Here is a 24,281-nt window from a genome sequence, read left to right as displayed (position 1 = left end):
TGTTCATGTATGTTCACTCAGTACTTGGTTGGGGCTCCTTTTGCAAAAAATTACTGCATCAATATAGCTAAATATATAGACTTTTCCACGATATTCTAATTTATTGAGCTGCACCTGTATGTCTATACTGCTATGCACTCAGTGTGAAGCACTCACGTTCGGCACTGCTAGATGAACAATACCACTTATCCTCAGCTGCCAGGGTATACCTCTTGCTTGCTGACTAGTTGTACACAATATGCAAGTCGCTTTGGATAAAAGCATCAACAAAATTACTAAATGTAAACTAAATGAATGTGTGCAAAACTGTTTTTGGGATATGTTTTGGATGTGTATGTGCAAAATAATTTTTTTTATGATGAAGCCCCTTTAAATATATAGGGGTTTATTCCCTGTGGATCTATTCTTCTACAATGTGCTATTTCAGAATATGCTGTTTAAAATTGTCTCTCCTGATTGAAGTATGTATTCAATACTACAGTGATCCCTCTCCACAATGCAAGGGACTTGCACTCTCACTTGTTAAACTGCAAAAGTACTAAATAAAGATGGATGATTGGGTAACATGTTACAATTGTAGTGGTAGTGGGTATCATTTTGATATTTGACAATCTGGGCCATGGTGTCCCCTAGGATTTATTTGTCTATTCTGTCAAACAGACACAGAAACCCTGATCTCTCTCTCTCTCTCTCTCCAATGTAGCATTTCCCAAGTGGGTGGAATATATCAACAGCACGGAGAAAGACATCAGCAGCGACTACACCATGTCCTGCATGGTCAGCGGCAAACCCAAACCTCATGTCCGCTGGCTGAAGAACGGATATGTGGTAATATTCAAACCCATAAAGCTTTATTGTCCCCATACAGCCAATAAAACAGCAGCAGCCATAAAGTACACAAAGTTTTTTTTTTTTTCACAAGGCTCCAGCAGGTCCTTAGAAGCCTCATGCCCCGCTCAGCATGCCAGGGCGGCCGGGGGCGGCCAGGGTGGCAGAGCACTTGACAGGCCATTGGCACCAAGGGGACATGTAGGGCACCGTGTCAGGAGAAAAGTACCCCTTGTTTCTGAGCGGGTGCCAGTGTGGGGTTGTATAATCCTCCACAGTAGCAACTGTGACCATGGCCAGAGTGGGAAACAGACCCTGCAGAATAGCTCCAGTCCACGCTGTTCGTTTTTATCATCACGCATTAATGAAGTCTCCTTTTCTCAGTCGAATTAAGCCATTAAGCCAATGCTGAGAGTTGTCAAGCCGTATTGCGGTGGGTGTCGGCGCACACAGACGACAGTGTCTACAATCAAAGGTTTAGTTTTGATTCTGTGTCTCGGAATAGCATTTGAATCACAACAAGGGGAGGGGAGGGGAGGGGGGAGACAGCGTGATGGAGGAAGATACTTGAACTCATCGTCTTATACATGCTTTGTCTTCGTTTTCCGCAGTATGACAAGAAAGACTTGAAGTTCAGCGGCCTGACGTTTGAGGACTCGGGGATGTACCAGTGCATAGCGGAAAATCACCACGGAGTCATCTACGCCAACGCGGAGCTGCGCGTGATTGGTGAGTCGAGGACACGAGCCGCATGATTGGCTGAGTCAAACAATTATAGGTCACTTTATGAGCTCATTAATTGGAGCTTATCAAATCTATATATAGTATATATGTGTAGATGGGTGAAGAGGAAGAAAAGGTGAGAAGAGAGTATTTCACAGCATACTTGGTATTATCTCTATTGACAATCTTTGTATGCATTCTGAATCTGATCTGAAATGAGACTTCTGGGAGAAAAGGGTAATTTCATACTGTATTTCAGCAGCGGCTTGTATTTTCACCTCACCAGCCTTTGGTGAGACACTTTGAGCTTTCCGTTGATCCCTTTGAAAACAGAATGCAAACTTGCAATAATTAGTTAGGACGAGTTTTGACTTAACCCTCCAGAATACACAGCGGCTTGTTATTGAGCTTTCTACTGTATATAATGTAATGCATACAAAGCTCGTCAACAGCGCTAACTTGGTATAAGTTCCTTGGTCAACGCAGCCTTGCTCAGTGTGGTGTTACAGTAACAGTACATGAATGTAAAACACCTAATAAATGTATGCATGTAAGTAATGCATTATTCTGGTATGTTTTCTGATGAATAATCCATGCCCCCCCCCCCCCCCCCAGAATGTGCTCCTACGTTTGAACACAACCCAGTGAAGAGGGTCCTGGGGGCTAAGAATGGTCGAGTGTTGATCGAGTGTCGACCCAAAGCTGCCCCAAAGCCCACTGTCTCCTGGAGCAAAGGCACTGAGCTGCTCTTCAACTCTAGCAGGTTAGAACAGACTTTGAACCCTCTGAGACCCACATAGACAGGGGATCTTTAGGAGGAGACGGCAGGTCAACAGTAGATGCCACGTAGAAGTGGTGACATCATCTGACGGCTGGGAACCTGGAGATGCAGCTCAGCACTGAGTTGAATTGAATTGAAAACCTTTATTTATCCCCGAGGGGAGATTCAGAACACTTGTTTGTTTGTCATGTTTCTCTAGTCATAAATCTGTAATAAACATTGTGTTTTGGTTAGGCACCCATTAATACTTTGAATGTTTAGATTCAGATTCAGGTTCCTTTATTGTCACTTATTTCAGTACTTTACAGCAAGAACAGTGCAATTCTATTTATTGTGGTCCCTCGACCATAGCAGCTTCTATCAGAAGATAAGAATAAGAATAAGATAGATTCTTAATAATAAAATAAGATAGAAATACAAAAATGCTTGCATAGAATAAAATAAGATGACTAAAAATAAAGATTACTATATACAGTTCTAAAAGTGTGCATAGGAGATCAGGATGTAGATATTATACTATATACATTTTAAATAACAAAGATGGCTATGTACAGTTCCAAAAAGAAAAGTATGTCTGTAGTGAGTAATGTGCAAATATTTTAGCTGTGCAAAATGCAATGTGCAATACGGTTGTCACTGTATAAGGGCTTAGAATTATTACGATCCAAGTGTATGATGGCCATTCCCATCCATGCTCACTTATGTCTCACAAATTGTTGCAGCTATTTTTGCATTTTTACCATTTTACCACACAGATTTGGTGCAAAATGTAACCCATTTTGACCACGTGCAAATTGATAAGCATGGTCAATAATCCCTCCGAAATACCACATTAAGACACAGAGACCTTGAAAATGCATGCTGTGATTTGGTATACATTTTTTTTTACCTTTAGAGAATTCTGTAAGAATATAAATCTTCAGCAATTGGATGGGGAGTTGACTTTTGTTGCTCAGAAACCAAACCTCATTGTCAATATACTGTACATAAGAAATCCATACATCCACTGAAAGAGCTAGGTCTCTAGTTTGTGGTCAAGTTCCATGAGACTGAAATGGCTTCTATGTGGAAGAGTTTCAGATGTCCAGTCATATTAAATTTATTCCAATTCCAAGACTGTTTAGGGACCCTGATATGCAGACATTTTGAAATACACATGAAATACATTTTAGAATAGTATATTTTGTTCTTCAAATAACACATTTGTACTGCATGCAAAGAACTGCATGGTTTTTGCCCAAAAGTGGCTACCCAAAGAACACATTTTAACCCATCTTTCAGATATCTTGAGGTGAGAGATCAAGGGGCCCCTTTGAATATGGCTATGGCAGTTTTTCACTCACCAAGACTTTGCCCAACTTTGGAGCATTATGTAGCCCCCTTCCCTTCACATGACACCACTATATTCACTCTAGCTTTAATACGAAGCCTCAGCCACAGCCTTTCAAAGACAGTGATGTCGGCCCGAGATCACCAGCAATCCCACGAGTCTCAGAGGCTTATGAGTTATGACCATGGGGGCGACAGTGGCTCGGGAGGTAGAGCGGTCGTCTGGCAATCCGGAGGTTCCCGGTTCGATTCCAGCTCCTCCCGGGCAGCGTGTCGATGTGTCCTTGAGCAAGACACTTAACCCCTAATTGCTCCCGATGAGCAGGTTGGCACCTTGCATGGTTGCCTCTGCCGTCGGTGTGTGAATGTGTGAGTGAATGGGTAAAATGTCAGGAACAAATTCTAAAGCGCTTTATAAATGCAGTCATTTACCATGCACTTGTTTTTTTACTTCTGGCTCACTGGCCTATCTAGTACGGCGAGAGGAAGGATGATCTGTCCCTTTTCTTTTAAATCACTATTCAATTCCGATTTTTACAGGGTCACAAGAATCGGCACAAGGACTAATTTCTTTGGGAATCCCTGCAAGTATAGCGTCTTGCCTGCCTACCATGGCTGCTTAAGATCCCCTAGACTGTATATTAGGCCGGGGTGCTCCTCTGGCTGTTTTTGTTTGTCAGGGAGTGCTGCGCCGTGCTCTGCTCTCCGTCCTCACCGACTGACGTTAAGCCCACTCTAAAGCTCATCAGCCTGGACAGACTGACTGTGTTTGCCCCGGCCCTGCGCTCCTCACTGACAAATCGTGTCTAGTCTGCCAGCACTGAGAAATACCCCCCCCCCCCCCTCACCCACTCTCCTCCTACCCTCCCAAATATCACCACCAATGACCTCCTGTGGAGAAGCAGCAGCAGCAACTGAATTATTATGCAGCATATGCCCCCTAATACTCACTATGGTGTCTGTCTGAGAGAGAGAGAGAGAGAGAGAGAGAGAGAGAGAGAGAGAGAGAGAGAGAGAGAGAGAGAGAGAGAGAGAGAGAGAGAGAGAGAGAGAGAGAGAGAGAGACTGGTGTCAGATGTGATGCTGCTTGTCATGCATGAAACATAATTACACATCCTTAGTCTAGCCTTCAGCCAAATTTCAAGTTGCATGAAACAAGTAATACACTTTACACTGTACTATATATAAGCCTTTCCATTACCCTGTGTTGGAAACCTATATACAGTAGGCTACCTATGCAATAATAATACTTTCATAATATCTTATGAATATAATATAATACACTTTTGACCTTCACATCCACTGAATCTTTCATTTTGCCTGACTCTCTCTTCTCCTCCTCTCTTCTCTTCCCCTCTCCTCTGCTCTGCTCTCCTCTCCTTTCATCTCTCCTCTCCTCTCCACTTCTCTTCTCTCCTCTGCTCTCCTCCTCTGCTCTCCTCTGCTCTATTCTCTTCTCCTCTCCTCTTCTCTCCTCTCCTCTCCCCTCCCCTGCTTCTCTTCTCTTCCCCTCTCTCCTCTCCTTTCCTCTCTCCTCCTCTCGCCTCCTCCTCTCCTCTGCTTCTCTTCTCCTCTCTCCTCTCCTCTCCTCTCCTCTCCTCTCCTCTCCTCTCCTCTCCTCTCCTCTCCTCTCCTCTCCTCTCCTCTCCTCTCCTCTCCTCTCCTCTCCTCTCCTCTCCTCTCCTCAGAGTGTTCATTTGGGAGGATGGCAGCCTGGAGATTCACAATGTGACGCGGGAAGATGAGGGCAGGTACACCTGCTTTGCTGAGAATGACCGGGGCAAAGCCAACAGCACAGGCTCCCTATCCATCACAGGCAAGTAGCAGCTTATCACCACAGCTACCACAGCTCATGTTACTTGATGATCCTTTGTCTTTTTGCTACTGCTAACGCTACTGTTACTGATAGTTACAGCTAGTTACTCTTGCTACTTACCAGTCTTACAGTAGCTAGGAGTCATCTCTGTCACCATCAGTCCCAACACCATGCTCTTCCGACCTCCAGCTGTCTCACTGTGGCTGAGTTATGGCCCTTTGACCGGTGTCAGGGTCTATGCATGGCTGGTGGTGGTGGACTATTAGTCACTCCACAAGGGCACAAGGCGTAAACTTTAGATGAGATATGATGAGACAAGGTTTTTGAGGGTAGAACTTGAGTAAGTGGCAGCGGTTTACATTGTCTTGTTTTGAGAGATTTTGATTATAGAAGTATTTTTCTTTTAAATAGTAATGAGTAGAATGATATTCTCATTTTGTCATGTCAGACATATAGTCAAATTAGACCGCGCTCACAAGTTCTCACACTGGGGGCTGTAATCCCATAAAGTTCAGTATATCAAAGCAGGGTAGCCGGACCAGCACTCACAGGTTCAATGTTTTTTAATGGCAGCCTGAATAAAAAGCAGACATGTTTCGGACAATGTCCTTCTTCAGTGGCTAGCCATACCACTGAAGAAGGACATTGTCCGAAACATGTCTGCTTTTTATTCAGGCTGCCATTAAAAAACATTGAACCTGTGAGTGCTGGTCCGTCATGTCAGACATGGCATGGTAGCTGTTGATGTTATTGAATGTAAACCATTGAGCTCCTGCATACGTAGCTCTCTTCTGCCCTCTTCTGGCCACATGGGCACATTGCATATTACGCTACTCCACCCTTCCCATAGCAATAGCACATTATATGATCTGTCTGTTTTAGGCCTCTTCAAGACTACCTCACTCAGATTTATCAGTGTGTTACTTCCACAAGTGAAACCACATTAATACATATGATATGATGTGTGGAAAGTTTCACCTCAGCCGATGGAATTGCACATCGCATTAATGCCTTCTTTTAGTGGGTGATAGATAGATAGATAGATAGATAGATAGATAGATAGATAGATAGACAGACAGACAGACAGACAGACAGACAGACAGACAGACAGACAGACAGACAGACAGACAGACAGACAGACAGACAGACAGACAGACAGACAGACAGACAGACAGACAGACAGACAGACAGACAGACAGACAGACAGACAGACAGACAGACAGACAGACAGACAGACAGACAAGACAGACAGACAGACAGACAGACAGACAGACAGACAGACAGACAGACAGACAGACAGACAGACAGACAGACAGACAGACAGACAGACAGACAGACAGACAGACAGACAAGACAGACAGACAGACAGACAGACAGACAGACAGACAGACAGACAGACAGACAGACAGACAGACAGACAGACAGACAGACAGACACAGACAGACAGACAGACAGACAGACAGACAGACAGACAGACAGACAGACAGACAGACAGACAGACAGACAGACAGACAGACAGGGGAGCTCCTGCCCAGACCCGGTGGACATCCTTTATGAGCAGGAGGGAGGAGCCAAAATGCATGAGGTGCTAGTGGTGCAGTACCTGTTGTTTAAAAACCTATTGGAACCAATTAAAACTTGGATCTATTTTTAGTAAATGCAGGGAGGCAATATCATTGCCCAGATGGTAACACTTGGCATGTTGAAACGAGGAGGCAAGAGGTGCCTCTGGTGGTCCCACAATGTCTCTGTTGATGCATTCCATGCTTGGTAACCTGATCCCTGAACAGTTTACTGGCCGTTGTTACAGTTCTTCTGACAGTCTTTTTCTGTGACTCAGTAGCGTTGCCAAACCAGCAGATGATGCAGAAGGTTAGAACACTTCCAGTGAAAGCGTGTTCTCTCCAACGACACGCGCCACATCAAAGCTGTCTTCCGCCCCCCCCACCCTTTGTCCCCCAGAGGCCACCAAGATCACCTTGTCTCCGTCCAACGCCGACGTGACGGTGGGAGAGGACGTCCGCATGCAGTGCACCGCCTCACACGACGCCTCCCTGGACATCACCTTCACATGGTCCCTGGACGGTCGGGTCATCGACCTGCACAAGGACAGCCTCCACTATGAGCGCAACCCGGTGAGAGGACACACCGCTGCTCGTTAGGGTGCCTACAGTACCTAGAGCGAAGGTTTTCATAACAGCCACTGACATGGCTTTTTTGCTTGGTAGTTTTGTTTGACCTGACCACAAAATCTCAGGACTTGTGTTTCTAACTTGGGCCTGGAGTTCTTCCAGGTCAAATCATATAATTAGGAAAATTTGAGGTCACGTTGATGTGTGCCGTGTTTTCATTGGAATACCTGAAATGGAAAAGTTCAGCCTTTTTTTTTTTTAAATGAATGTGACTCCATGCTGGCTATTTAGCATGCCTTCCTCAAAAAGCCAAGACTAATGTTGCTGGAGCACTGTATATCAATTTAATAGCAATTTCCGCTCATATCCATTATCTGTGACACGACCCACTCTCTCCTCGTCCAGCCCTCGCTGGGAGCAGCGGTTAGCATTTCTCATCTGTCACTCCGCCCACTGGCCGAACTCCATATCATGACTATGATTGATGAAAGCCCTTTTCTGTATACAAGAGTTATTGTCGTCATCGCCCCCAACCCCACTCATAAAAAGTGGTATGTTCCAGTTAATGCCATTTATCAGCAAAGCCGGTATGAGTCAATATTCGCCACAGGAATATCATCATAACGGTTTGACCTTGGCGTGGCTGTCGGTTGAGCGAGTGCACTCATAGCTCTGTATTCATAAAGTACAATAATCCATACAAAATATATATATGTATATTGAGAGGAAGACACAGGCTTGTAGGCCGTCATCAAGTACGGGAAAATACTAAAGAGGCGCCTCTATTTGTCCAAATTCAAGGTCCAGATATAACATCCCAGATATAAAAAAGAAGTGAGTACATAGAGTGTATAACTGGCAAGTAGTGGGTCTGGGGAGTCACAGAAAGTAGGGGATCTGGGGAGTCACAGAGAGTAGGGGGTCTGGGGAGTCACAGAAAGTAGGGGATCTGGGGAGTCACAGAAAGTAGGGGATCTGGGGAGTCACAGAGAGTAGGGGGTCTGGGGAGTCACAGAGAGTAGGGGGTCTGGGGAGTCACAGAAAGTAGTGGGTCTAGGGAGTCACAGAGAGTAGGGGGTCTGGGGAGTCACAGAGAGTAGGGGGTCTGGGGAGTCACAGAGAGTAGGGGGTCTGGGGAGTCACAGAGAGTAGGGGGTCTGGGGAGTCACATAAAGTATGGGGTCTGGGGAGTCACAGAGAGTATGGGGTCTAGGGAGTCACAGAGAGTAGGGGGTCTGGGGAGTCACAGAGAGTAGGGGGTCTGGGGAGTCACAGAGAGTAGGGGGTCTGGGGAGTCACAGAGAGTAGTGGGTCTAGGGAGTCACAGAGAGTAGGGGGTCTGGGGAGTCACAGAGAGTAGGGGGTCTAGGGAGTCACAGAGAGTAGGGGATCTGGGGAGTCACAGAGAGTAGGGGGTCTGGGGAGTCACAGAGAGTAGGGGGTCTGGGGAGTCACAGAGAGTAGGGGGTCTGGGGAGTCACAGAGAGTAGGGGGTCTGGGGAGTCACAGAGAGTAGTGGGTCTAGGGAGTCACACCGAGGCGAGTATATATATATCTCAACATAACTGAGAGCAGCAACAGTGTGGTTCATTAGATTGAAGTGATTCGGCCACAGGGCTCTTTTGGTCATGGTTCCCGATATTACGTCCATGTTCTGAGATTCTGTTTTTGAGAGGTCTGGAGGTTTTTCCTATATATGCAAGTCCACAGGGGCATTTGAGCATGTACTGTACTGTATATCACATTGTTGATTTTACACGAGATGAAACCTTAGCGAATAGCTTTCCCTGTGTGTGTGGGTGATAGAATGCCTTAGTCTTGCGAGTAAACACAGTTACACACAGTTTCCATATTTGTAATTAGTTACACAGGACTCCGAACCGTAGGTGGTTAGGTGGATAATCCGCTCTCATCAACATGTTTCTGAGGTTTGGGGATATTTTTAAAATAATCTGTGGTGGGTTTGTCCAGGTGTCCTTTAAGGACAGGGTCTGTGGCTACAACATGCCAAGGTTTGTTGATGACAGTTGGTGAGTACTGAAGAGCGCAGGTGATCCTGCTGTCCGTGGTTTAAGTCCTGGTAGTGTTCAACACTCTGATTGTGTTAGAAAAAACAGTTGGAGGCATTGTGTCACGCTCACTTTTATACCCTCTTTGTCGAAAGGCTTCTGTTTGTGTGTGTGTGTAGGGTGAAATGACTGCCCCAAACAGTGAGTTTCTGTCAGTCGCCTTCCTGTATACGCTTGTGCCGAGGCTGTCATCGTTATTCATAATCAATAATCAATCATAATCAATCATAATTAATCATCAATACTTTTATTATATATCATATTATGTCCACAAAGGTCATTTTAGAAGGGTGATTGTGTCATAGTGAATCTCAGATGTGCATTCTGAAGTGTATTCATGAAGTTGTGGAAGTCTCTTGAGTTTGGCCTTGGTTGAGGTCCATATAAAAAAGATAGATACATTTATGTACCTTCTGTATGTTTAAATGTATTATAGGAACAGGTTCTTAGAGTACAATCTCTAGAGTACTGCTCTAACAGTGCAACATACAGTGAAGTGAAACATGGGGACGGCGTAGAGCCCAGGCTGACTCCAGACACCTGCAGGAAGAAGTCATTGCCAAACATGAAGTAGTTTGTAGTTGACACAGTCAATGAGCTCTAAAACACACACACTGCGCTAGGTGAGCTTTGTGTTGGCAGAGATTTGTTCTTGCGTGTGGAGAAGAAACTCAGCTGCCCTCAGCCCCCCTTGTATGGAAATGTTTACGTATACAGACTCATTCTCCATAGTCACCAGCAGATGATGGTTGTTGCTGGGTTGGACATGGAGTCTTTAATGTATGAGGGAAAGGACGTGACACATGCTGGAGGAAATTATCAACAAATGCAGAGATATTCTCTGTTAGGGAGCCTATTGCTGTTATAATAGGTCTGCCTGGTGCGGTGTCACTGTAGTCTTGTTCTTTAGGTAAAGTGTAAAACACAGGTGTTATGGGTGAGTTCAACAACTTAAAAGAATGTTGATGTTTGGTGATTTCCCCTCTTTCTAGAAGGTCATAGACCTCTCACGGGTGATGTATAATCTGGCTGCTTCCTAGTCTCCAGTATTTCCTATTAATAGATCTCTCCTACTGTAGCTTCATCTGCGTTTCATCCAGCTGTGGTGAACAAAGCCTTCTAATATACATTTCTCGCTCTCTGATAAGGCAGAGAATTTTAAGCAGCGGTTAAAAAGAATAAAATAAAGGAAAATCGCTAGCCCAAACTAGCTTAGCATTGCAGATCAGGTCACATCACAAGTGCGTTCTCTGTTAAATCTGGTCATTTAGTCTTTTTGAACGTTATTGGAACGTTAACCAAACATAAAATCCTTTGGTGAAACACAATTGTCCCATTAACCCCACATGCAGCATCAAGGACAATATCACTGGTAAACAGGAAAGCAAACAGTTCATTACTGCCACAGGCTGGCGGAAGAAAATGCACCGGGGCTTGTCATAACGACGAGAATGCACAAGAGGTTTATTGAGACATCCAGGTATTTTAGTTTTTTAATTCTGTGGTATATACCTGTGGTATATAAGGAATAGTCTTGAAAGTTGTCATACTTCTAGTTCATGTCCTATATTTCAGGGGAGTAGTCTGGAACACTAATACACACTAGGGAGTGAGAAAGCCCCAGGTGGAGTCTGCATCGCCGCCGCCGGCGGCTTCATCGACTCGACAGACTGAACGCTGTGCCGTGTGCTGCGTGCGTTGTCTCGTCTCATTTAGAACGGAGGTTCCAACGGCGAGCTGCTGATCAAGAGCAGCCAGCTGAACCACGCGGGACGCTACGCCTGCACCGCCCAGACCACTGTGGACAACACCACGGCCTCCGCCCACCTAGTGGTTAGAGGTGAGTCCTGATGAGGAAAACACACATGCACTTGCATGTAGATACGTGGGCGTGCACACACACACATGCACACACACACACACATGCACACACACACACACACATGCACAAACGTGCACACACACACATGCACAAACATGCACACATGCATGCACGCATGCACACACATGCACAAACACATGCACGCACCCCCCACACACACATAGGGCTAAACAAACATCCTGTAGCATCAGAATGAGTGAAGTAGTTGACAGAGACGTACAAGAGAGGAAAAGATGACCCGCCCAGACGACCGTGCAAACCTATCATTTCTGCCGCTTGTGGTTTGATTCTGTAATTGAATCAAATATGATGTAATGTCATTAATTAAATCCCCATGTCAACAGAGAGTTGACATGCAGAAGATTCTAGGCTCTGGAGAGGCCCATTAAACTGAAGTCTTTAAACAAGCACTGGAGGAGTACCATAATTTATTCTGGAAATCCTCCTAATTTCCCACTTAAAATATTCTTCCACTACTTTTACTGTCAGACCATGAATATACTATGAAATGTATTGTGTGTGTGTTAGAAAGAGAGAAAGAACACACATATTATTTGGATGTGTATTCTCTCCTGTGCGTGTGTGTGTGAGAGAGAGAGAGAGAGAGAGGAGAGAGAGAGAGAGAGAGAGAGAGAGAGAGAGAGAGAGAGAGAGAGAGAGAGAGAGAGAGAGAGAGAGAGAGAGAGAGAGAGAGAGCTGGAAAAAGCTGTGGAAGGAAATGCCTTGTGTCCTACAGCTCGGCTGGCCGCAGGAGACCCGTACAAGAAGAAAAACATGAGCCTCACACTGCAGCCCATAGGCACGACACTATAGCTATCTGCTGCTAGCATCACCAGAAAAGGGCAGACAAGCCTCTTGTGCTGTATTTGAAAAGTGTGAACTATTCAAATGTCAATAAACTGACTATAGTCTCTATAAACATCAGGGAAAGTAATACAATAAAAAGTTTAGTTTTTTCCCCCAAGCAGTTGATACAGGCTAGCCTAGACGTTGGCCAACTAACATGTCTCCCGGAGTTTTAAGCTAGGCTAGCTTGTGCCAACTGTTTCTATTCATTGTGCTAAGCTAGGCTAGCGTGTAGCCAGATAGCTTTCTACTGAACGTGCAGAGAAGAAACTGTTACTGTATCTATCTTCTTCTCTGTCTCTGGAGAAGACGGCAAGTGAATTTCCCATAATGTCGGCGTGTTCCTTTAAAGCCTGTGGACAATAAGTTTGGCCACCTCTCACAGGGAAAGTTATTGTTGGCTGCAGAAACCATTGGTATCTGTTTGAGTAACTTCTCTCAAAGACAAGGTCGACGATGTGGTTCTCATTGACAGTCACACTAGCAGAGGTTAGGAAATTAAAACAGGCCAGCGAGTACTTCAGAAGCGACCATCCATCAAAATGAAGTATTCGATGTCAAAACCCATTTGTAAAACCAACACTCGAGTGGAGTCACGGTCTATGTGCTCTGTATAGCACGGGATGAAAGGAGTGCCGGCTCGCACTTAGAGCGACAACTTCTCACGACGACGGAGCGCGCCGCGCCGCAGGATCTTCACCTTTTGGTTATAGTAACAAATCAATCATATTATAAGTGTCACTTTGATCTCATTTAATGCCAACATGTTGGCTCACTGTGATGACTAAACAGTGTCTGGTACACCGCCATAGACTTCTATCTTTCACCACAATCGTTAGACTCAGTGAGACGCTGATTGCGGCACTTGTTCCCCCGACCGTGTCTACGGAAATCGACAAGTAGCAACCGGACACCGTGCGGCAGTTTCCATCAGGTACCGTGCTGTCGTGCCCCCTCCCTGATGACTCATTGCGTCCCCCCCCCCCCCCCCCCTCCGTTTTCACCTTCTGTGTCCTGATGAGTGAGAGCTTGCCTTACAGCCCCCTTCCCAGGGCCTTGAAACAGGCCTAGTGTTAGTGGACAAAGGGCCTCTTCAGACAGCGACCTAAGAGCTTCCAGCCGCGATCCGGTCGGCAGTGATCCCTGCTGCTGCCCTGGGTGCGCTGCTTCGCGAGGCCTGCTGCTTTCAGAGCAGGTGCTGACAGACGGCCAGGTGAACAGCGCTGCGGCTGACAGTGACGTTTCCCGGAGTGGAACCAAAAAACGCCGGGCCCCGGGCTGCTCCCTAATGGCGTGCCAACGGCCAACAGTAGAGGAGGAGGGGGCGAGGGGATGAAAGACAGCCATTTATCACGGCGGACGAGGAAGTGGATGTGATACATGAGTATCGTCCGAGCCAAAAACACTGCGTCTCTGCACCTGTAGCTTGTTATTAGTAAGGATCTGAGATTCAGGGGAAGAGTTGTTTCTATTATGCCAGCCGGCTGTGAGTGTTATTGTAGTGTTATGTTACAATAGTCCACTCTGCTGCAGAATGTGGACCATAGCTTCGGTGTCCGTATTGTCAATGCGAGATGTATACGGATTTGTTCATTGGATTTGTCTGTCTGTGTTTTTCTTTCTTTCCTTCTTCAATATTCCATTCATAATAGCCGTGCCCTGGCAGAGAGGCTTCTCACTTTCACTTTACCCTGCCAAACGCATCTATCTGTTTTACCATCATTCAGTAATCGCTATCTAGAGATCCAGGGAACATCTGCACAGCGACGCCACATCCCTTACGTGGATTTATTTGTGTAGGAATCCTAGGTTGCTTCTCTACTAACATTACATTTCCTCTTCAGAGAGAAGACAGGGGGAAGCTTAACGGTTTAATCGCCTTAGTTCTCCAGACCCTGGATTCTGTGACATACACGAAAGAAACTAAATCCTGGCCTGCTGGTTTCTCCGGTGCTGTGGGTTGGACGGTTAACCCTGACGCAGTCTGGGTTTTCTATTAGGCCATCTTTGCTACTCCAGAGCAAGAATCGAGAAGGGCTGGAACAACCCAAGAAAAATAATGGATTAAAAAAGCTTTTCGCCCCAGGCTCAGTTAATATGTCAATGGGCTCTAAACTCTAATGCCTTAATCCATCAGTCTTGGGTGATGTCTTTTAAAGGGAGGGGGGGGGGCTTAAAAGTGGAAATTAGTGTGTTTGATGTGATGTGTTTGATATGCATCAAACAGTTGTAATAATTGTCAGGGGATTGGTGGGTTTAGTGGGTTTAACAGCTGAGGAATCTTGCCTATAGATAATCTTGAAAAAGAAAAAAGCAGAAAAGGCGGCATTCCATCGATTATTTCACTTGTCTTGAATTAAATTTGGTAAATTAAAAACTGATGCATTTCGACCGTCAACTGGAAGTCTTCATCAAAGCATGTTCATGTCCAGATTGTTTAAAGACATTTTAAGAAAAATTACAGTTTGAGGTTGAGCACTGCCTTTTCTAATTTTTCAAGATTGTCCTACATTGTTTTGGGCTGAGCACCTAGCGAAGAACTCCTAGCTCACTTGTCCATCAGTTTGTCTGTTTGTCTGCTTGTCTGTTTTTATTTTTAATCTTTCCAAGACACCCCCCCCCCCCCCCCCCCATGTGCAAGGAAGAAGAAATACAGTAGATCTATTTACTGTAGGCCTGCTACCTGTATGTCTATAGATTTTTTATTTTCCAATTTCTACTAGCAAATATTTGTATTGTCAGATGCTGTTTCTGCAAGTATTTTACATTGATCATTCATTCTCCTCACATTCTTTCATAGCTCTGTTTCTCTCCCATCTGAACCATCCCCTCTCCCCCGTTATTCCTCTCATAATTCTCCCCATCCTTCCTCTCCCCCCCAGGCCCCCCCGGTGCCCCAGGTGGGGTGCGGGTAGAGGAGAGGACACACAAGAGCGTGCGGCTGCAGTGGAGTCGCGGTGCAGACAACCACAGCCCCGTCTCCAAATATACCATCCAGTACAGGGACTCCTTCTCCATAGATGTCTGGAAGGACGCCGCTACATGTGAGCACACCAGTCCACCGGACGGTCAAATAAACAGTGCTGCTTTGACGCTGACCTTGGCTCTGCTGTTAAAACAACTCGAGTCACAGGACATAGAGATAGGCCTGCATGGCGGTTGACGTTCTGTAAAGATGGGTCAAAATGTAATTGAGGGAGGCTACAGTCGCTCAGAGAACATAGGGATTTATCTTGAAAGTGGACTTTTTTTATTGTTGTTTTATGGATATGTTTTGGTTCATTCTGGGGCCGCATAACCTGTACTGCATAATGTTTCAGCAGACTGTTCTATTTCTATAAATCTCCTCCAGTTAAAGGAACACGCCAACATTTGGGGAAATTAGCTTACCGTCGTCTCCAGAGAGAGACAAGAAGATAGATACCAGTTTCCTCTCTGTGCGTTCAGTAGAAATCTATCTGGCTGCACGTTAGCCTAGCTTAGCACAATGAATGGAAGCGGACAGTGCCGGTTAGCCTAGGCATTGTCCAAAATGTTGGCGTGTTCCTTTAAGAAGCAAAGCATGGGCCCTAAGTAGATGTTCTGGGGAACCCCTCCAATTGGCCTTCAGACAGCTAAGAAATAAACGCACCTCCTCCTCAATGAGAAAAGCTAAATCTATGTATTACTTAAAGGAATACTCCAACATTTTGGGAAATTAGCTTATTTGCCATCTACCCTAGAGTTAGACAAGAAGATACATACTTTTTTCTTCTCTGTGCATGCAATAGGAGTAGAAAGACGCGCACCGTTAGCCTAGCTTAGCGTCAGTCACTGGAAGTAGGTTCCTCCATTAGCCTAGTTCCCAACGTCTTACTACTCCTACTGCATGCACAGAGAAGAAAAAGGTATGTATCGTCTTATCTAACTCCAGGGTTCCCAAAATGTTGGAGTGTTAAGATACTGTACATACCTTTTTCTTCTCTGTGCAATGCATGCAGTAGGAGTAGGAAGACGCGCACCATTAGCCTAGCTTAGCGTCAGTCACTGGAAGTAGGTTCCTCCATTAGCCTAGTTCCCAACGTCTTACTACTCCTACTGCATGCACAGAGAAGAAAAAGGTATGTATCTTCTTGTCTAACTCCAGGGTAGATGGCAAATAAGCTAATTTCCCAAAATGTTGGAGCTTTCCTTTAACCTCCATCTCCAGCTCTTCTGGAAAGTAGTAAACTCTACTAAAAAATTCTACTCTGCCCACTCATGTCAGTTCCAGAAATGTTATACTGACAGAGGAAAAACAAATGTGCATAGATTCTGACAATATGGGATCAGCTGTATGGGATCAGCCAATTCAGCAAATATATTTATTAATGATGATGGTTCTGTAGGGCTGCCTCTTATTAACAATGATAGCTCTGTACAGTAAACTGGGCCCCTCAGTTTGCCCTCCATCCCCTTCTTCCTACTGTAATTACTGATGCTCTTCAAGCCATTGACTCAAAGAAAGCAACTGGAGAGGACAACTGGGACCCTTTTATTCTCGAGCTCTCTGCCTCCATAATCTCAGAGCATATTTCACATATTTTAACTTTACTATTTTAACTGGCACGATCCCTGAAGGAAGTCGGCTCATGTTTTACCTTTCCATAAGGGAGGAAGAAAAGTGACCTAAATAAATTCTAAAACTGTCTTGTCAACTGAAGTCGATCGGATGAACAGTTCTCGGGAAAATCACAGCTCGACAGACATACAGGCAGAGATTTTTCCATTTTAGTTAGATTATGATGACAGCATTTTGATCTATATCCCCTTGGATATCAACTAAATCAAGCCATTTCACATATCCAATCTGCTTCCTTGAAGATGTTACATTATGTACTTGGCTTACCGTGATTCACATCTAGCTGATTGGATGGTGGACAACAACCTGGTCCTTAACACTTTCAGTGCCGGCCTCCGTTTCCTATTTACCCCGTTGAATGCCGCCACCCACTTCAATGATAGAGCTCTCATATTTGCGAACGCATAAACTATATCTTAAATTATGGCTATGTGTCTAATCTGGCCGTCGCTTATCAATGACTTGTTTGCAGTCAACATTGTCGAAACTGATTGTTTTTTTAATCGGTTCATTTCCGTTTTATACCATTTTAAAAAACGCTAGTTTTTTTAAACGTTCAGAAAAAAAAAGATTCTGCAGGAATCACGCTTTACTGTAATACACAAAACACGTTTAAATTTTTTCTGCCAATTTATGAATCGTTTTCAAATAAACGCTAGATTATCGATAGTATAGTGTATTTATGCACGCTATTGAAGCGGGCTGAAAAATCGATTCTCCTGATCGCACACACACACACACACACACACACACACACACACACACACACACACACACACACACACACACACACACACACACACACACACACACACACATACATACACACATATGGCACACGCTGATATAGAGGTGAAAATAGCTCTGATTATCCCAATACTGGTAAAATAGATTCCTTACCTCAGATCAGATGTTCTCCAAAAAGATGATTCCAATTCCTGATCGCCATTCCAAATATCGATCGTGTTTATTGATCCAACGCTGGGTACTGGAAATATATATTCCACGCTGTTCTGACTGTCCACAATGAGTCCGATCGGCTCGGGTTACTTGCCTGAGATGTAAAATGTGGATTCCGGATTTTTCTTTTCTCATCCATTTACAGTATTGAGTCCATTCCAATGCGTGCATTACCATCCGGGAGACGATAGGGGGCGGTATTTTCCCTATTCGAGTTCAGACAGATCCCCACTGGTAACATGAGGCTAGATTGATGAAATATGAATGGAAATCGCTAATAAAAAAAATAACGATTAAAAATGAGATATCTCGTCGGCTGGCACTCAACGGTTGGCATGAACTAACGAGATATCTCGTCGCTGGCACTCAAAGTGTTAACAATCTAGCATCTATCATGTCAACATACTGAGAGTTGGCTGTGCTCAGAGAGGGTCCACTATAAAAAAATCTAATTATACATTTGAAGCTGAAAAATGTACAGTATACTTGTGACATTAACATTCCACAATAAGCAAGCCCTTAGATTTATAACAGGCATCTATGGTACTCATCACTGTATTCTTTATCAAAAAGTGGCCTGGCCTTCTCTTTCCACTAGAAGAGACCAGCATTTGTTTATATTTATTTATAAATGGCTTCTCCAAAAATTGCCCTTATATTTTATATGACTTGTTGTCTAGACTCTAGAGAGTTTGAACACATAACACCCACTCACAGGACTGGCTAGTGCTGCAAGTTCCCAGAATTAACACTGATCTGGAGAAGAATGTGTTTGGTTTTTTGCACCATGCATTTGGAATGAATTACAGTGTACTTTGAAGCTTGATACTCTGGTTCCAAAAGGTCAAATCTAGTCAAAACCCTGATTGATTTGAGCTGTGATCGTTTACTTGTTTTTAATTATTGTATTATATTACTTTTTATAAATGTTTTATCATTTGTATTGTTATTGTTGTTACTATTATGGTATTATTGTTTATTATTATTATCTCAATCTCAATGTGACTTGCCTGATTAAATAAAGGTCTATTAATATCTATATTATATAAGGGTGACTGGGTGGCGCAGTGGACTAAGCACTTGCCTACCACCGCAGAGACTCTGGAATCGAATCCAGCTGTCAGCGGTACCTCTGGCTTGGTCAGTCGTCCCTATACACAATTGGCAGTGTTAGCGGGTGGTAAGCCGTGGGGTACAGTATGTGTCCTGGTCGTTGTAAACTGAGACTCCTACTGGTCGGGTGGGGCACCCTCCCCAGGCCGACAGTGGGGCAATGCGCGCAACGAACACGAAGGGAATTGGCATAACGACTAAATTGGGATCTGTGAAAAATACAGAAAGCCCAAAAATAAATTGAATCATTTTATTTTTTAAATGTGCCTGTCTCTCCAGCGCCTGCAGATGTGGAAGGCAATGCAGAGGCAGCCATGGTGGTGGATTTGTTCCCCTGGACAGAGTATGAGTTTAGGGTGGTCGCCACCAACACCCTGGGCACTGGAGAACCCAGCAGCCCTTCGCCTAAAGTCACCACTCTGGAGGCAGGTAAGATCATGGTTCGGTGCAGATCAGGGGGGTAAAATACATTCAGAGTCACACGAGGTTCGGTGGGTGGTGCGCGATTCAGCTTAGTGTGATTCAGCTTTCCATTCTAATATTTATTTGTTGTCATTATATTAAATCCCTGTTTACTTTCGTGAAGTAGCGCTCCAGGAGTGAGTCAGCAGGAATTCCATTGTGCAGCACTTCCCCCCGCAGCCAAGCTACACCGCATTGACCCTTGACAAATGAGCACTTCGGGGGGAACTGTATACGTGCAATTCAATTATGAAAATGGAAATCACAGGCCCACGGTAATCTCTCTTAAAACAATAACCTCTGCCAGAGTTGGGGCCACAAGCAGCTATGGAGTTGAGGAGAAAGGGGAGACCTCCTGCCTCTCTCCCTCGTGGCAAGGCTCCTGCCATGAACTTTTAAGGTGTTGCACTTGGCAGGGTGGTGGACATTGATACTGTATTTGCGGAGGAGAGGATGTTTTAGTAGCAGTGCCAGCCAGGGAGAGGGTACAGACTGTGTGGGTTGGCATGGCTTGTGTGGACTCTCGGCATGCAGGCTCATGAGTTCTTGCGTCGCCATTTCTGATTTCTAGTTCCTGTGGTGGCGCCCTCGGACATCGGCGGGGGCGGAGGGACCAGCAGGGAGCTGACCATCACTTGGACGGTACGTCTGGATGCTTGCTTACTTCAGTCAGGCAGGGGGAAATGCCACAAACTCAGCAGAGCAGACCTTCCTCGTCTGAAAGTAGGCAGAAAAGAGACAATACTGTATGCTGCTTTTCAGGAACACGCTTTGAGGTCAAATTGCCTCGAAAACCAAGTTAAGTGGATATAGACTAATAGTTTTAGTCTGTTAGGCGCCCATTAGTTTAGCTAGACACCACTAAGCACAGTGATAGTTGTAAACCCAATTCATCTATGAGAGCTGAAAAACAAGCACTGTCAACAGAAAGTGCCTTTGTATCTGTGGTTAATCCTATCACTTTATTATACCCACAAACAACACCAGCAAAAAAAACACATGATCGATCTGAATCATTATCTGCTATTTTTCTGCTGCTCCCTGTTGATAGATTGCCTCGCTCTTATGGGCAAATTGCCTTTTTGCTTGGCCGAGACCTGGCAGTTCAATCTGTGAGGCAGCTGGTGGATGAGGCGATGTGTTTTAGGGGTTAGCGGAGCCTGACGCATGCACATCTCACACTGGACATATGGTGTGAGGATGGGGGCCAGAGCAGGAGATGATGCATGGGGGGTAGGGTCACGGGTGGGGGGGGGGGGGGGGGGGGGGGGGGGGGGGGCGAATGGGTTGCCAAGGCGATGAAGTGTCATAACTTTTGAATAACACTCAGATGTCGAGTCATCCTAGAAACCATGTAAACAACATCTGATCGCTGATAACAACTCTATTTCCGGGAGCCTCGGTTGTTAATGGCTTCACGTGTTTTATTTCCCTACCCTAGCCCGTACAGCCGCAGTACTACTATGGCCATAACTTCGGCTACATCCTGGCCTTCAAACCCCACAACAGCTTTGAGTGGAGGAAAGTGACGGTGGCCGACCCCCAGGCCAGGCGCTACATCCTCAAGGACCCCAACATCCCCCCTTCCACCGAGTTCCAGGTCAAAGTCAAGGCCTTCAACAGTCAAGGAGAGGGTCCCTTCAGCCTCATGGCGGTCATTCACTCAGCGCAGGACGGTAAGCACTGATCCAGGAAAATACCCCCTAACTCTGTCAAGATCACAACAGGAAAAAGGCTCTCGACTGATCCCGTTTTAGCCTCTCGGGTCAACATGGATGTATTTGGTAAACAGCCCAGAGATTGAGGGGCGTCTTCCATTATGCCAACACTCGCTATTTCAATCTGTCAATGTTGCTTACTTATAACTGTCATGGCCTCTCTATGGAGTATGATCAAATTAATAACAATTCTCGTGCATAAATGTGAGGAATTTTAATACCCTTTGAATGTGAACCACTCCTCCCCTCTCTTTCCCTCTCTCGCTCTCTCGCTCTCGCCTTTCCTCGCCTTCACCAGGGGGATTATCAGGATCTATGTAGCATGAACCAGAAAGCTGATAATTCGCCCCAAGGATGCAAAGCATTTAGCCCATTTATTAACTTCCACTGACAGACATTTGCGATAACCACGGGGCAACCCAGACACGCCAGGCGCTGGGAGATGCCCGGTTGTCATGGTAATACCCTATGGGGAGCATCGGGGTGTATGGAACTCTCTCTGTGGGTAAACGAGGGTGTTAATGTGTGTACGTGTGTGTGTGTGTCGTGTGTGTGTGTGTAGTCTGTGTGTCTTCAAGCCTGGTGACAGCATGTGATTCCTTGCTTGGTGCAGCTCCCAGCACTGAGATTTAACATCGGAGGACAGTATTTTCTGGAATGGATGCGGTGCTCCCGGAGTGTGTGGCGCAGGCCCATACTGTAACTCACAGGGGAGGAGTCTGTTGGCCCGGTGAAGGAATGTGGGCAGAGAGATATTTCTGTCAGTGCACTTTTCACCATATAATGAATGCACCTTGACGGAATGGCCGCTTGAGCAACCCTGAGTGAAAAGTGCATTAGTAGGTTACCTATAAAGATGGTGAAGATGGAGCCGTGCGACAGGAAGTGCTTTGTAGTTTGCGATCAGAGTAATGGATCCATTAGCGCGTTAAGCCACACAGGCGGATGTTGTGTGTATTTGATGTCTCTTGTCTGATCGATGATGAGGAGGCTCTGTAGGAAAGATGATACTTGGTCTTCTAAGTTCCAAATCAACTTTATTACAAAAATAGGTTCACTTCACAGAAGTTAAGTCATGTTTGCGCCGGCCTCCTTTTCTCACACAGATTGTCAGATCATTACAGTATCTTAATGACAGAATGACACCAGAGTAGCAAGAGCAAAGAGAGAGAGAGCGTTTCTCACTCTAAGCAGCAGTCTTATAGTAAAATGAAATTCCTCCTATTTACTCCTCTTTACTTACTGGTTGGTTTAATCAATTCTACTTCCCTATTCTTTCTGTCCACTCAGAGCTCTGTTTAGCTTTCTCTCATTTCCATCTCATTTACTTTTCTAACCAACAAAATATACTAATCTCATACTATCAATGTAGTATTAACTGTTAACTGACATCTAATATTCTATCAATGTATCAACTTGTAATTCCTTATGAACAGATTAAAATATACCTCATATTCATGTTGATCAATGACACCGTACCATACTTTGCAACAATAGAGAACTTTCATGGAATGTTTCGAATGTGCCCATTTGTCCTCCATGTTGATATATGAGTACAAATTGTATATAACAACATATTTATGGACATTCCTATTTCTGGATCTTGTAAACAAGTTACAGTGGAACAGTAATGTTGTGCTTTTCCTGTGTTTTACCTACTCTACCACTGCACAACAATTAGGCATGTTTTTACCAATGGTTACAGGCAGCCATGTTGGAAGAAAGACAACTACACAAACATTCCATGCAAGGACTCTATTAGAAAAAGGATAAAAATTGTTTGATGCAGGATGAAAAGTACCTGAAGGACATCTTTCTGGTTGTTTTTTTTTTTTTCAGTGGATACAGTGCATTTTACTGTGCCATGCTGTGGTTTGTTATCTGTCTCTCACCACAGCTCCATCTGAAGCTCCTGCCAGCCTGGACGGTAGAGCTCTTTCTGCTACAGATGCCATCGTATGGTGGATGCCTGTCACCCAGAACGCAGTAGAGGGATACCAGGTCAGTCAAAAGTTGTGCGTAAATGTATACGTACGTATATAATATATATATATATAATATATAAATTATATGGGTCCTACTAATCACCCCAAAGTACCAGAAAATACCCCAAAATACCCCAAAATACCCCAAAGTATACCCCAAAATACCAGAAAATACCCCAAAATACCCCCAAAGTACCAGAAAATACCCCAAAATACCCCAACATACCCCAAAATACCCCAAAGTATACCCCAAAATACCCCAAAGTATACCCCAAAATACCCCAAAGTACCAGAAAATACCCCAACCAAAACACCCCAAAACACCCCAAAGTATACCCCAAAATACCAGAAAATACCCCAAAATACCCCAAAGTATACCCCAAAATACCAGAAAATACCCCAAAATACCAGAAAATACCCCAAAATACCCCAAAATACCAGAAAATACTCCAATATACCCCAAAATACCCCAAAGTATACCCCAAAATACCAGAAAATACCCCCAAAATACCCCAAAGTATACCCCAAAATACCAGAAAATACCAGAAAATTCCCCAAAATACCCCCAAAATACCCCAAGGTACCCCAAAATACCGCAAAGTATACCCCAAAGTACCAGAAAATACCAGAAAATACCCCAAAATACCATAAAATACCCCAAAGTATACCCCAAAGTACCAGAAAATACCCCGAAGTACCCCAAAATACCCCAAAATACCCTAAAATACCCCAAAGTACCAGAAAATACCAGAGAATACCCCAAAATACCCCAAAGTATACCCCAAAGTACCAGAAAACACCCCAAAATACCCCCAAAGTACCCTAAAATACCCCAAAGTATACCCCAAAATACCCCAAAGTACCCCAAAGTATACCCCAAAATACCCCACAGTACCCCAAAATACCCCAAAGTACCCCAACATATCCCAAAATACCCCAAAGTGCCTGGAAATAATACCACAAAGTACCACAAAATACCTAAAATGAAAAACTAAAATGTGCACATTTTGTGTAATAGTGTAATAGTGTGTAATAGT

At 44.6% G+C, this 24,281-nt stretch overlaps 1 protein-coding gene across 1 annotated transcript in view; it reads left to right on the top strand.

Moving 5' to 3' along the window:
• Positions 1-24,281, top strand: part of cntn1a (contactin 1a) — a 125,665-nt gene that overhangs the window by 84,379 nt on the left and 17,005 nt on the right. Inside the window, exons 10-20 of the mRNA XM_084334811.1 lie at positions 704-828; positions 1,440-1,557; positions 2,167-2,314; positions 5,350-5,477; positions 7,440-7,612; positions 11,395-11,518; positions 15,289-15,450; positions 19,359-19,508; positions 20,113-20,183; positions 20,983-21,217; positions 23,157-23,260. Coding sequence (XP_084190937.1) covers positions 704-828; positions 1,440-1,557; positions 2,167-2,314; positions 5,350-5,477; positions 7,440-7,612; positions 11,395-11,518; positions 15,289-15,450; positions 19,359-19,508; positions 20,113-20,183; positions 20,983-21,217; positions 23,157-23,260 — 1,538 coding nt within the window. The remainder of the gene's footprint in view (positions 1-703; positions 829-1,439; positions 1,558-2,166; positions 2,315-5,349; positions 5,478-7,439; positions 7,613-11,394; positions 11,519-15,288; positions 15,451-19,358; positions 19,509-20,112; positions 20,184-20,982; positions 21,218-23,156; positions 23,261-24,281) is intronic.

This window comes from Notolepis coatsorum (assembly GCF_963971535.1).
Source record: "Notolepis coatsorum genome assembly, chromosome: 18".
In the NCBI taxonomy this organism is placed as follows: Eukaryota; Metazoa; Chordata; class Actinopteri; order Aulopiformes; family Paralepididae; genus Notolepis; species Notolepis coatsorum.
This window is presented reverse-complemented; position numbering and strand designations above follow the sequence as displayed.